This window comes from Amphiura filiformis, chromosome 4 (assembly GCF_039555335.1).
Source record: "Amphiura filiformis chromosome 4, Afil_fr2py, whole genome shotgun sequence".
NCBI classification, from domain to species: Eukaryota; Metazoa; Echinodermata; class Ophiuroidea; order Amphilepidida; family Amphiuridae; genus Amphiura; species Amphiura filiformis.
The window spans coordinates 12,142,455-12,156,913 of record NC_092631.1 but is presented as its reverse complement, the minus strand read 5'-3'; the positions used below and the strand labels follow the sequence as shown (position 1 = coordinate 12,156,913).

The 14,459-nt window shown below is 37.4% G+C and overlaps 1 protein-coding gene across 2 annotated transcripts in view; it reads right to left on the bottom strand.

Moving 5' to 3' along the window:
- Nucleotides 1-1,763: 1,763 nt before the first annotated feature.
- LOC140150551 (phosphoribosyl pyrophosphate synthase-associated protein 2-like) overlaps nt 1,764-14,459 on the bottom strand; it is a 57,325-nt gene continuing 44,629 nt past the window's right edge. Inside the window, exons 9-10 of one of the 2 annotated variants that reach the window (XM_072172584.1) lie at nt 13,756-13,914; nt 7,198-7,276 (exon numbers count right to left, since the gene is read on the bottom strand). In XM_072172584.1, coding sequence (XP_072028685.1) covers nt 13,756-13,914 — 159 coding nt within the window. In that variant the 3' untranslated portion in view covers nt 7,198-7,276. Of the gene's footprint in view, nt 7,277-13,755; nt 13,915-14,459 lie in introns of both variants that reach the window. The other variant, XM_072172583.1, reaches the window with a different exon arrangement.

Here is a 14,459-nt window from a genome sequence, read left to right as displayed (position 1 = left end):
CCCATTTTAGCAATTACAATTACACATTTTTGAGCACATTTGTCCTGGTGAAGTTATTCTGGCAGCCGGTTTATGGGATGACTTGGAAATTGTGCCCGACTTGGAAATTTTGCCCTGTACAATACTGATAAAGTTTGGAAAGTAACATCGTTTGTATTATGCTGTAGGTCTCGCCAAATTTTTATTATGACATTTAGGTCATGGGAAAAGAAGTTTGGGAAGTGCCTGCTCCACACACAACTGTTTGTAGACCATTAAAAATATATGTGCAAATTTTGCACTCCACATTTACTTGATCCCTGGTGATACTTGTAACCACAGCAAACACATTTTTGTAAAAGGTGCACAAAGTTTGCCAGAAAATGTTGGGTTACTACTGGGCTTACTGAAATGCACCTTTGTTTCCAGAATGTTTTGAAAAATAGGGGGTGGGCTTATAGCTGAAGCTGGGTTTATACCTGTGTGGTTACAGGAAGTGAATTGTGTGATGAAATTTGAATATTACCAATGAGTTTTCCGACTCAAGAGTGTAGTGTGAAGTATTTGATGTGTATGATTTTGCTGTGGGATAATTTAAATGCTGTTTGGGGTTGTTATTTTGCATGTTTAAAAACTAGTGAAAATCCCGCCAAGCATATACAAAAGTATACTATAATGATCTGATGATAATTGATATTTAAAACTTCATTTCATATACAATTTTAAATGTACACAGCATAATTTAACTCTGTGGTACAAAATGTAGGCAGTACCAGGGCCAGATTTACCTTTCTGGGGGTCAGTAGCAGTGCTAAGGGGGGATTTTGGGGCCCTGGGCCCATCTGGCCCAATGGTAAATCCGGCCCTGGGCAGTGCAAACTATACTTTTAAAAATCCTTTTGGCCTGGTGAACAATTTCACCATATTTTTAAATGAATTGGGAGTACCAGTATCTTAACTATTTGGCCGTCTGATTGACCTTTGACATGTTTTGTCTTATATCTCCGTAGCCTTAAGTCGTAGATAGTAGAAATTATATACTTCATTAATATATTCTTGTTCATTGTACCGGTACCGGTAAATGTTTTTTCTAGATATTTGGAGTGGCCATTAAAGCAATAGAATTTTCATAAAGAATAGATTCCTATGTTAGTTTTCACTGATCACATGCCCCCTTTTAATTTCGAGCCAAACAAATGAGGTAAAACAAAGAAAATTGCCAATTCATTCCAGTGCCTACAATGCGTCAAGACATAAGACGAATAGCGATATGCACAGTTTATATAGCACTGCTTCAATGATGCACGTATGTGTTTCACCAGCACTTGATCGGTGAACTCAGAATAAAATATGAGATCTCCGAAGTTAATGTAAAAACTCAAATACAGGCTTGGTCTTTCATGTGATATTTTAGTACACCATTGGAATCATGCCGAAAGAAGAAATTCAAGCAAAATTGAGGGCGTTGTTGATGTGGAGCGATTCACTTATAAGGCAAGTGGAATAGCTTGATATTTCCATAGCTCTTGAGTTAAGGCCAATAATATTACAGGAATTTTCTCCCTGTAAAAATCGTGGAGATGAAATAACGCCCTGGGATCTCATTTATTGAACCAATAATAACATTCTTATAAGTCTGCTTTATTGGTCTCAATTTTAGTGCAACCACCACTAGGCTAGGCTTCACCCGCCTAATGCTGACATAGGAGTAACATCATAAATGTACCACACCTGCATGTACCAATGAAGCACACACCTTAAAAATCAAACAGCAATACACATAATTAGTTAACAAAAAGTAGGTTTATTTCATTAAACACATGACAGATTCAACATCAACCAATACTTAACTATGTAATGTACATTGTTACATGACAGTATCTGGTTCATCATTTTAATAGATGAGCATTTCCAGGACCCGATACCTTCAAGCTACAATCAGTGACTGCTCATGAGGGAAATGGTGCAAAATACCTACACGAGGGCCTACTATTTTCCTCGAGCTTATCTCAAAGGAAAAAGTAGGTCCACATTCCCCAGTCAATGAAGCTTGCAGTCTGTCCACATAGAAACTTGTACAAACCAAATCTGTGGCATCAGGGGTCGCACGCACGTAAAGAGCGTGGGGCGCCCGGCAAGTACAAATCACGCAGCAGTTGGCACGCCAAAAAAGCATTCACGCACGCATTGCACTGAAATAATTGAATACCTGAGTGGAAGAAGGGCCCAACTCCATCAAAACTGTTTTTGAGATACTAAAAAAACCCCGTAATATTTGAAAAAGTTTTATAGACAGAATGTTTTCATCTTCAGGGGACCTTTAATAAATGAACATACAGTATTACATACATTCGAAATCATATATGTTTCCATGGCAACAGTACAGGTCTTAATGCGAGCTGGAGTTGGGCCCTTCTTCCACTAATAATACTTCAAGTGCCAGTTCCGTAAGCAGATGTGTTATAAATAGGAACAGAAATTTGGAAATTGTCCATTAATTGCACAAGTAGAAATATGTAATATGAATAGCAAGAAAGTTTATTGTAGTGAAGAGCAGATTTCATGGATGAACAAAATTCCTCTTTAACCCAATATTTGTGGAAGAAGGGCTCAACTCCATGGAGTTGGGCCTTTCTTCCATGAAAATCAGGATTAAGTGTACTTGGAAGACTATTTAGAAAGTGGATTTTGGCTTATCTTTCACACACACAAGGAAGAACAGTCTGCTGGCAATAAAATGCTGGGTCTAACTCAATTTTGTAAAAAATTGGAGTTGGTCCCTTCTTCCACTCAGGTATTCAATTATTCCCAAACCTCCAGTTTCCGAGCTGTTTACTTTGTACTTCTATGTGGACAGACTGTAGTATATTGCACCATTTCATAAATATATTGATATTTGTTTTATATACTAAAGTAACAAAAAAAATAATTCCTGTCATATATCCTGTCATAATTCATACAAACCTACATGTAGGATTACAATTTAATAAGCTTATAGCTAAGCTTACGGCTTATAGCCCTGGCCCATGTTGTTACAGAGCTCAGTAAAAAAGAAGTATTGACTCAACTGAATCTCTGAAGGCTTTCCTGGACTAATTTCATAACTAAAATTGCGAATTGCGACCTCCTTCAAGTATAAATTACAGACAAGTTACTATATTGAAGACATGCTGGCTTGAATCGACATGCGGTATGATAATGCCGATGTAAGATGCCGATATTTTGCAATACAGGGAAAAAATTTCCATACAAAAGTACTGTTGACTGGAGATGATGTCATTGCCGGTTAATAGTTCTTTTTCATGGGACCCTTTTCCCAGCCGTGAAATATCGGGGAAATATTAAAAATTGCCTATCAAATGCAGGCATGAGACTGCACTTTCCTAAAAAAAAACTGAAAAAACTGAAAATGCGCGTGAAATTGGGCAAAAAGTACCAAAAACAGGCTGAAATTAAATAAAGTTGCGGAAATTTTGACTATAAAAAAAACTGAATTCAGTTTTTAAACTGAAAATTCTCATGCCTGCAAATGACAGAAATATTTTTATGTGTTAAAAATGTCTCATAAATGGTAATATCTATTAACTTCTCAATTAATGTATGTTTTCTTCAAATCTGTTTTTGTTCTTCAAATCCATGGGTTGGATTACAAAATAAATAAAACGTTACAGAATATTCATAATATTACTTGCATTACTTGTCTTTGTTTTCCAAGAGTCAAAAAATTTCATCCAGAACAAAAAGACAACTTAAAAATTGAATAGATGTACATGTAGGTCTTGCATGTGCCACAGTTACCAACCATTGTGGCAGAATGCTAAACTCTGTTCAACAAAATCATACCAATATCTCTCTGATACGCATCAGTATATTCCTAAGAAGAAATGTGCACCTCAAGGAGTAACAGTATAAATTTAGTCACTACATGAACAGATAAACTGGAAAATGTATAAACCAGAAAAGTCACACAAACCGTTGCACTTCTATTTCTTAAACAAGTTCCAAGATTCAATTCAAATGTTTATATTTGACTATGATACTTTATAAGTGCAAATTTTCAAGAAATATTAATCTTTGCACTTCCCCTCGAAAATAAAAATGTGCAATGTTCTTTTCCGTACAGGTCTATGTAAGAAACCGCAAACTTGCAAATTTAAAAATGAGTGAAGTAGTCCAAAATCAGTAAGGCATGAAACATTACACCCGCAGCAAGTTACCACTCTTACAGTACAATTTCATTTTCATCCATTAGAATATGCTACCACAATACAATGCCAGTACAGCATTCAGACCTGGCGACTTTTACACCGGAAGTTGCTTTGGTGTTCGCTCGTATTATTTGCATTATTTTTGAGTTCATTCACACACCCGTTACCTAGCATCTACCCCCATAGGCAATATGTCCACATTCCGTGGTATGATCTAAACATTTTGCTTTGGACCAAGAAATATCCCAAGAGGTGTAGCCCTGAGGGATATTCTGAGGTTCCAAAGGCAAAATTGTTAGATTTTTCATAATGCCCACCAACAACTGATGCACAGTTCTAACATCTTAAGTATATTTTGAAAGTCTAACTAGGAATGTTTTGAACAAAACAACTTTGTGTTTCAAAAAATAAAAATAATAACCATGGAACAAATCGAGGGTTGAGAGCCAGAAAGCCTTAACTCACAAAGGATTTGTTACGGCTTCCCAGTGGCGTAATTAGGGGGCGGTGCAACGTGCCAAATTGACCAATTCAGCATCGATTCTGCGCCCCTCCAAACGATGAAAGTCAAAATTTCTGAGTGCTTTGCGCGCATTTCAATTATGGGCCACAAGATGGCGGCGTTGATGTCACAATGACTACCTCTATACTTTGGTTGAATAGAAGCATGAAACTTTAAGCAGTGAAATGTAACATTGTTATGTAAATGAGATGACTGTCATTTCCTTTTCTTTTGTATCCTATAAAAATACTGATATCTAAAAATACTGGTATCTTAGGAGCCCAATGTCCAATTTGACTGTCACACTTTCAGCACTGTAAAGTTGTTTTTTTAAAACTTCTGTGGTCCGGGTACGCGCTGGTGAATTGCGATCGCGTAGAAGTGACAAGGTTGCCTACTAGGCGCCGCGCTGAAGACCAATGGGTCAGCCGGCTTGTTGTCAAGTGCACTGATCAGCCAATCAGCGTGATTGTTTATTGCTTTTGCGTTTACGACCACGGAAGTTTAAAAAAAAAAAACTTTACCTTGATCCAAGAACAGTTTATTTATAACAGCTTATTTTTGGTATTGTTCCTATAGAAATGAACATACTCAATCTTTATGTAGACAATTTTCAAACAACTTCTTCAGAGCCCAAGAAGAATACAGGTGAATACATGTGAACGTAAGAAATGGTCAGTGCAAAATTGGACTGAATTTAAATCTTAACTTGGGTGTATAATACAAAGTCAATAGAAAGCCTTATTCTAGCAACGGCAATTGTTTTTAACAGTGACTATTTCTACTGCATAATTGGATACCTAGAAATAATCTGTGCTATTGTAAGGCTGTGGTAATTCACACAGATTTGTCACTAGTTTCTAAAAGTGCTCTTGCCATGTTTATCGCATAAAAACAACCCGACTCGCACGAGGCGCCCATACTTTGTGATGTGATTCAATGAGCAAATCAGAACCCACTTCCTTACTACACATGCTACATTGGCCACTTTTCTGATAAACCAATGTAGACTCTGCCAACCTGACAGGTTGCCACAGTGCTATAAGTTAACTCAATGGGCACTACCACCTTGGAGTTCTTAGAGTGCATCTGATAGGTTAATTACATGATATAATCTGCTGAGTAAACAATAAAAATAGGGTTTTGGGATCTGTTAGCTTAATCGCCTTCAGCACTGTGGCCATTAACCATATCTCTGAATGGCTCAATATCATTTTCAGAGATACTGGCTACAGGCTTACATATGTATCGCCCCAAACCCAGAGGGTTTAGGGTGATAGGCCGGAGGCCTGTACCAAGGAAAAAATAGTTTGACCTATTTCCCCGATATAAACCATGTAGTATTTGTTTTATTACACCCACAGGTTGTATCAAAATGATTAGTACCCATCAGCTTTTGGTGTTTATTGACAAGCTTGCTTTTGCAATACATAGCATTGGATCCTCTTGAAACGATCAGGATTTACAGTTTTATGACCTCATGTAAGATATAAGGTAACTCGTATGTTGCACGTTGATGTGGTATAGCCTTGTCCATAATTACTGGAAACTGATGGGTACCAATCATTTAGATACAACCTGTATTACATATTTAAGAGCTAATGGTGCCTATTATTCATTTAATTAAAATAAATACATGGTAACTTACAACTCTTTATCAATCCAACATTCTATAATCAAGTTTCAAGTAGCACTGTTGTGAAAATATTACTTTCAATTAATTTTGGCTCCAAACTTTGATGCTGGGATTGAGGTAGTAAAATAGCAAAAACAAATTTAACTGGTTAATAGTCTGTTTACGTAGATCAGCTGGTGGCAGCTGTATCTATTTTTGTTGTGCACAATTGACCATCAATAATTGGCACCATTAGCTTACCTCATGAATATTTAAGAGGTGTAATAATATTTCATAAACAATTAACCAGTCAATCAATAACCTTCTTTGGCAGATAGCAAAAGTCAGCAAACCTTACACACATACTGCAGCATATTAAAAAATGTACAACAAAGTATGCCTGGTAGCTAATGCAATTAGTGCTGAGGACACATGTTAAATATCTCCATATTTGTGTACATCCATATCAAAACGGTGCACTTGTCAGCTGCTACATGTTTCTCTTTTTACATAATAGTTAAAGAATAAATAGCAGATTCCTCTCAAGTGGTGGTCACTGCATATCAACTCCAAGTCACTTAGTTTAGGAATGTTCTCTGTATTAAACCTTGGAGATGATCTGAAGTGACCTTCACTTCAGATAAGTCTGTTATTTTATTCCTAACTATTTTAATTATCTTAAAAGTTAACAGAGACACATATCTAGCAGTTGACAAGTGCATCCTTTTGATATAGATTTACACATTTAAAGAACCACAGCTCTACCTCTAGCACCATCGGGACTTCACAATTAAGAAAAACAACTTGCAGCAACTAGTCTTCAGAAGGTATGTTCCTGTACAGGTAGGACATAGACTCTCCATGATAAATCCTTCTGATAGATTCCGACATGACCAGACTGATGTCCACTGTGTTAATCTTTGTACATTGAAGTTTCTGAAGATGATGTGGGATAGTGTTTGTCACTACCACCTGTGTGGAGAAGCAAAAAGATAACAAACATTTAGGAATCAACTTGCATTTGTCATTAATTACTCATGTATTTTCTAAATTCCTGGTCACACAAAACAAATCCTCATTGCTGCATGACTGTAGACTCAATGATATCAGGTGGTTGTGAAGCTAAGACCCTGTTGTACGAGTGGACTCAATGATATCAGGTGGTTGTGAAGCTAAGACCCTGTTGTACGAGTGGACTCAATGATATCAGGTGGTTGTGAAGCTAAGACCCTGTTGTACGAGTGGACAGACCTTTCATAAAAGGTCAACCGGTCTGCATTTTTTTTTCAAAATCACCAAATTCAGTAAATAAATTACAATTTGTTTGCACTTCTTTATCCTCAGTACACTCCAGGGATCGGGCTGGCCCGTAAAATAGTGCTTTTCTCCTCGTCGCCTTATATATTACCATGCAGTTTCCACTTTAACCAAGAGGATCAGAGGACAATGACCAGGAGTTTATGTTTGTAGCATACATGTGCCTTTACCTAACTGTACCGCACTAGGGCTTTTGGTGACTGGAAGGAAAAGAATGAAGGAATACCAAGAGAAAACAAAATTGTTTGCTTTGGCCGGGTTACGAACCCGAGACCCCTTATGTGCCAAGCACTAGGTCGGCTACTGTTAGCTACAGGTCTTCACTGGCCCGGCCATCGAAATTGTGCATATATCAAGGGTGATTTGCGTCATCACATCACATGGGATGGATGCATGCACTCGAAGACATGTTTAAGGTCTAACCCAAACGTGACCAAAAGCTACAAAAAGCTACAAGAGCAAGAAACTGCAAGCGCAAGTATTCCATGTGATGCGATTGCGTCATCATGCGAAAGCACATATGGTGACACAAAGCTTGGCTGGCCAAGGCAATCCCCCATGGCAAGGTATGGCCATGAGCGGGTTTAGCATCTGAGGGGTCGTTTCAAAACCGGACCCGAAAATGAAAATTCTCTTCATCTTCTTCCTTCCTTCCCCTCCGCCAAAAGCCTCAGTAGAATTAGGGTTAATGCAATCAAAGTTATGTGTAAACACCACAGCTACATGAATCTGCACTATGATAAAATGCAAAATGTGATGTTGAGGTGATTAATATAAATATTACAGATGCGGAAAACATACAAAAGTGATGTTATTGGTGGTAGGTGATGGTGGTGGGTGGTGGTGGTGAGTGATAGTTGGGTGGTGGTGGTGGGTGATGGTGGTGGGTGGTGGTGTGGCGAAAAGCTGGTACATATATCACATTATGTTAAAGCAATATTGTTACATTTGCTGAGGATGCCCTCAATATTTTGCCAAAATTCTAATTTCAAATTCATCCAAGTTATGTAAATATTTTATTATTATGCATTAAATTAATCCCAAAAATTGCCTCTTCTTAGATTGACATTTAATGTTGCAGGAAGATGAAAGCAGAAGATATGCTCTCTTCACTCCATTGCATTGCAAAGAACATCCTACTTGTCTTGTGTACAAAAACTGTTGGGGGACTTCAACAACTTTTTACAACCAGATGCCATTACTGCTTCAGCTTCAAATCGTTTTGCATGGAGAAACTTAGTAGTAGTCACCTGCTTTACAGATATATGAAATTAATGAATCAAGGTTGAGAAGGAAAATATGTTTCAACAATAGTTGTAGTACAAGGATATTGAATATTAATGAATGCAAAATAAAATGATGAAATGTTAATTTTACAGCAGTAAAATGAAGCATATAATTGTTATCACATTACTTAAGTGTAAAAATAGTGTAAGTTCAAAATTACACACTTCTCAGATAAAGTCTAATTGTCTAAAAACTTCAGTCCTCCTTCCACCAGTCTTCAATTACAAAATGTAGTTTTCCACATAGTTTAGAAAAATGACTGTTTGGCCGTGAAGTTGCAAATTGAGAAAATTCAGTTATTGAGGTCAAAGGTCAGTCAGGTCACACATGGGGATTATGCATTTTAAAATTGTTATGAAATGTCACAAGTTCTTCCTTTAGTCCCAAGGTGTAAAAAAGGGTAGATAGTCATCTTTCTACAATGCCTAACTAATTAGGTATAGGTCAAAATAGGTCAAAAAGGGTAAAATAAAAATTGTATGGGGGTCAAATGTTCAAAATAACTCAATCTGCTTAACGATTGGGTACCCGGCAGATTCTGAATCTACATACTCTCTGCTAATACTTGAAGCATATATTAAAATAATGATATGCAACTTCAGTTATACTAGGTCTTCAATGTAATGTAATGATGTCTATCCATAATGACCGACTAACATGTACATGTACACCTACACAACCAACAGGCATACATGAAATCACAAACACCCCTACATATAAAAACTGCTAACCCGAGATAGAAATACATTGGAGTTTTTTCATCTTGCACACAAGTTTGAGTTTCATTGGCTTTACCACTGAGCAGACATATACCCTTCATTCATCCCTAAGTGCAAACATTTTTGTTGTTTATAATGATGTATATTCATACGTCTACAGCGGTAAACATAAATAGGAAGCAATTTAAGACTTCTATGCTACTCAAATTTCACTCACCGGAGCGCTTTCACCGGGTCAAACGGCGTCTTCAGCGGATGTTATCCATATCAGAACCAAAAGACCCAGACTGAACCGTGACAAAGGGTTAGACATCGACCCTGTTTGGGACAACCTCCTGACACCCCCCCCCCCCCCCGGAACAAAGGGGCGCCACCACATCTTCCAAGTTTGACGTCATCTACATCTGTGACATCATCGGAGGTGTTCCAATAACATCACTAGCAACAACAAATCTTCAGAGCAATAACATCCGCTGAAGACGCCGGTTGACCCGGTGAAAGCGCTCCAGTGAGTGAAATTTGAGTAGCGTAGAAGTCTTAAATTGCTTCCTATTTTTGTTGTTATTGCTATTTTATTTGCTTTTTGCCAGTCTTGCAATGAGTCAATGTTGGGTGAAGATAATGGGTGCTTGATCAAGTCACAAGTCAATAAATACTTAGCTTCAGTCAAGTCAGACATTGTGAAACCAAATCAATTCAAAAACTTAATGAAGTCAAGTCAAAACCAGGGTCAAAATCTTGCTGAGTTATTTAATCTGAACAAGTGCATACAAGTCACTTTTAGGGTGTAAATGTGGGGCAATTCACAAATGTTGGGTCCAAAACTACTCAGCAATAGTCATTAGTTGTAGCTGTCATTCAAACTATAGGAGCCATGAACAGGCCTACAATTCTCTGAGAAACACACACATTGGAACAAGTATCCATATTCAGACAGGCCCTGTGTGGCTAAAACAAAATTTGGTAATGTAATGTAGATTCCAAGCAGTTTCCAACACCTATGATGTTAAATACCACAAATTTGTGCTGTGCTTTACATTGTCTACTGGTATTAAGTCTACATGGTTCCTTATGCCCTGGCATCTAGAGATTTAAGATAAGTCTCTCTTGATAAGGAAACATAGAAAAACTTAATTATTGTAGGGCTAGTTACTACATTAGTAAATTTGTATTCTATAAAAGTGCAAAAACAATGCCATGTGTAGGGGAGTATATTTTGGGCTTGACGGATCTCTGAATAATCCGTTAAACAAATTTCATATGCCGAAACATGTCAATTTTAATAAATGATGATGATGATGATGTTCCACAATTGATCTTCATTATTATCTTTAGCATGGAGGTACACATGTCCACTGGGGGGGGCTTGGAAACCTCTGGCTTTTATGACCAAAACATGAAAAATCACCCTATTTGGAGCAGCCACTCAGCTGGCCCACTGTGGTTTGAGGCATGATACTCTGACCTGCACATTTGCTGGACAAAAGATGACATAAAAATTCTGATCAACCACAATGAATGGATCTGACCCTTGTGTCCTCTTCATTGAATTCAACTATGGATGGAACTATGCATAATGGAAATACAATATGGTGGCATGCAGGTATACATGTACACTACAAGATTCTTATTGGGGCCGCCTGCACAGGTACACCGTCGCCAACATACCGGGCTGGTACTCGCAGAGTACCTACACAGTAACAATGCTGCTGCTACTACTACACATGATCCACCAGCAGTAGTACTGCACTGGTACTACACAGTGCCAGCCAAGTACCTTGGCGACGATTTACCTGTGCAGGCAGCCTCAATAGGGATCTGGTAGGGTATGAAGTTCTCCCAGTAGAACTATCCTCTTTCACTTTGCTGGAGACCTAAGATTTGCAACTTTATGGTTGAAGACCAAAGATTTGCAACTTTATGGTTGAAGACCTAAGATTTGCAACTTTCTGGTTGAAGACCAAAGATTTGCAACTTTCTGGTTGAAGACCAAAGATTTGCAACTTTCTGGTTGAAGACCAAATATTTGCAATTTTCTGGTTGATTTGAATTCATTTTTGCAACATTTCCCAGTTAAAGTATGCAATTTGAGTATGCCGAATGAAAATGATAACAAAAAAAGGTGATAACATATTGTCAGTTATGTATTAATTTCAGTGGAAATCCATTACTCACACAATTAGCAAATAATGGCTTGCCTCTATCCAAGTTGGTTTGTTATATCATACTTGCCAACTTACCGAAATGTTCTATCCCTTGATGCTGTCACAATCAGTGATTTTGTGAATAGTGAACAACATACACAACACCTTGTTCTGTTCTACCTTATCTTTTTTATCATAAACCTTCTATACTGTGTCTTGTTGCAAGTTGAGAGTGTGTCAGTGTATTTGCAGTTGTATCGCCAGTGTGTGGACAAACCGCACTTCCACATGTGTGTACATTGTATATACAGCACAGCACAGGATGAGGTTTATAGCACACAAGGGTTGATACTGTCACTGCAAAATAATGCACACAGCGTTACTCTCAACTTGAAACAAGATGCACTATAGGCTTATGTTCCAAGTCATGATTAGATGTGGAATTAGAAAAACAAAATAAAAGATTTTCTGTAACCATTCACATTAATGCCATTTCTAACGCATTTAAATCTATGTATGTACGAAATAAATCTGAAATCTACATTAGGATTCTGACAAGATCACTGACAGTGGCTTTCAAGAAGACATTTCAAGGAATATTCACACAAGACTGATCCTACTTCATTTAAACCTTGGTGAAACTTTGATGAAACTTGGTGAGACTATTTCCTGAGATCTTGATTAAAATTAACTCAAAACATGCCATACAGGTGAAAAGACAGGTAGAAATTCAATAACCCCCCCCCCCTAATTGTTTTGCTTGTCCAAAGACAAATTTTAAGAGATAGGTCAGTCAACATTTTTTTGTGTGTGTCAAAAAGTGACATCTCACCAACAATGGCAATCCTAATAGGTCTGCAACTCACCAAGGACTGGAGGTATGATCTGTGCAATGGTATATATTCTATTTTACATCTAACTTTCATTTTTTTTTTCAATTGATTTGACTCTGCTATTTGTACACAAGCAAATCCAATTAGATGTGCTATTTTGTTTCTACCAACTCTTGTCTTAATTAATGCACGCAAGTGTAGAGATAGGGAAGCATTCCATGATAGCCAAAACCTGATTCTCAAAGAGTTGTGCAAAGCAATGCATAATCACAATCAATACTGCACTCCCATCCACCTTGAAGTGTTTTTCCACATTTGGTATAAAAGATACACATGCACACCAAACACCAAAGGTTTGAAGTCTATCAACAATTCCATTCAGATACCTTTCCATTCAAACTGAATGGAATTTTTCCTTATTTGGTAAAATATGCAAATTTACATAAAGTCCTACAATCCACATGTATCATAGATTTATTATACTGGTACCCAACACCCCCAGAAGTCAATCAACAGATCTATTCAACCACAAAAGGGCAAATTCAATCCAGGATATTCATACCTTTGAACGAAATTGGTAAATTACTAAATTTTGTGAAGAACTGAAATGTATTAATTTGTTTAATTTTTAAAGTTATATAATTGGATGGAATTTGAAGCGCATACATTGCCAGAAAATGGGTCAATTGCCATTTTTTTGGTATTTGTGAATTGTTAATAAAAACTGAATTTTGCATATTATTCTTAATCATTTTAATTTATTAAGCGGAAGGGAGCGGGGGATAAAGAGACAATTTGTGATATACAGCCTTGATATGAAGCATAGAGGAACCAACTCATACCTCCTGTCAGCAGGATGCATTGGAGACCTTCCTTTGTACCATACTAGAGGGGTAGTTATTACCCTTGATGATGCCACATGTTGCAGATCATGGCTTATACCGTCAGACAAGGACAAGCAAACAATCTATTTTGCTTAACTTTGATGCAATTAATCAGGTCAGGTTGATCTTTTTTGGGTTTTATTTCTCAAATACATTAGTATTCTTGGTACTTCTTCAAACTATATGAGTTTCCCAGTTAACTTGTTACCAAAATACAAGATAAGTCTCGTAAAGATTACTACAACCGGCACAGACTAGACCATGTACCTAGTCATCCTGGGAAATATTGTGGAACAGATAGGACATCGATTCACCATAGAAGATACGCCGAACGGCCTCCCCAAGGGCGGGGCTGATATCGACCGTCCTGATTTTTCCGCACTGCAATTTCTGAAGGTCATGCTGGACTGTGTTAGTGACAACCACCTAGGAAACAATATACCAGTTAGCAATTAAAAAACACACCAAAAATGGGCAATATTTGGCTGTTAAAAAGATTGTTAAATTACAACCCAATTTTTTTAATAGGCTAAATCAAATATACATGTACATGAAAAAATATGCTTCTTTGAGATGTTAGGCATAAAAGCTGGCAACCACTTAATTTTTAGTTAATTTGTGGATGCTGAATTCATTTGATCTGTCAACCACAACATAGCTTATATAATACCTTACTACTCATGGACGCTTGTGTCCAAGTTACATTGAAAAAGGGTAACTTAGGAAATGGGTGTAATTTTAGAAATCGTTACCAACATTTTAGCAATGACCTTCTCTACCATAGAGATCAAGACACAAAAACCTCCTCTCGACAGGGATACTGGACATGACCTGTCCCCATCTAAAATGTCACCTGACAACCCATCGGTGGTCGTCAAGTGACCAGAGGATTGTAAACACTATATGTACATCTGCTTTGGGGCTTCTTTTATGTTCTTTAACATGTTTCTATTTGGTAGATCAATATCAGG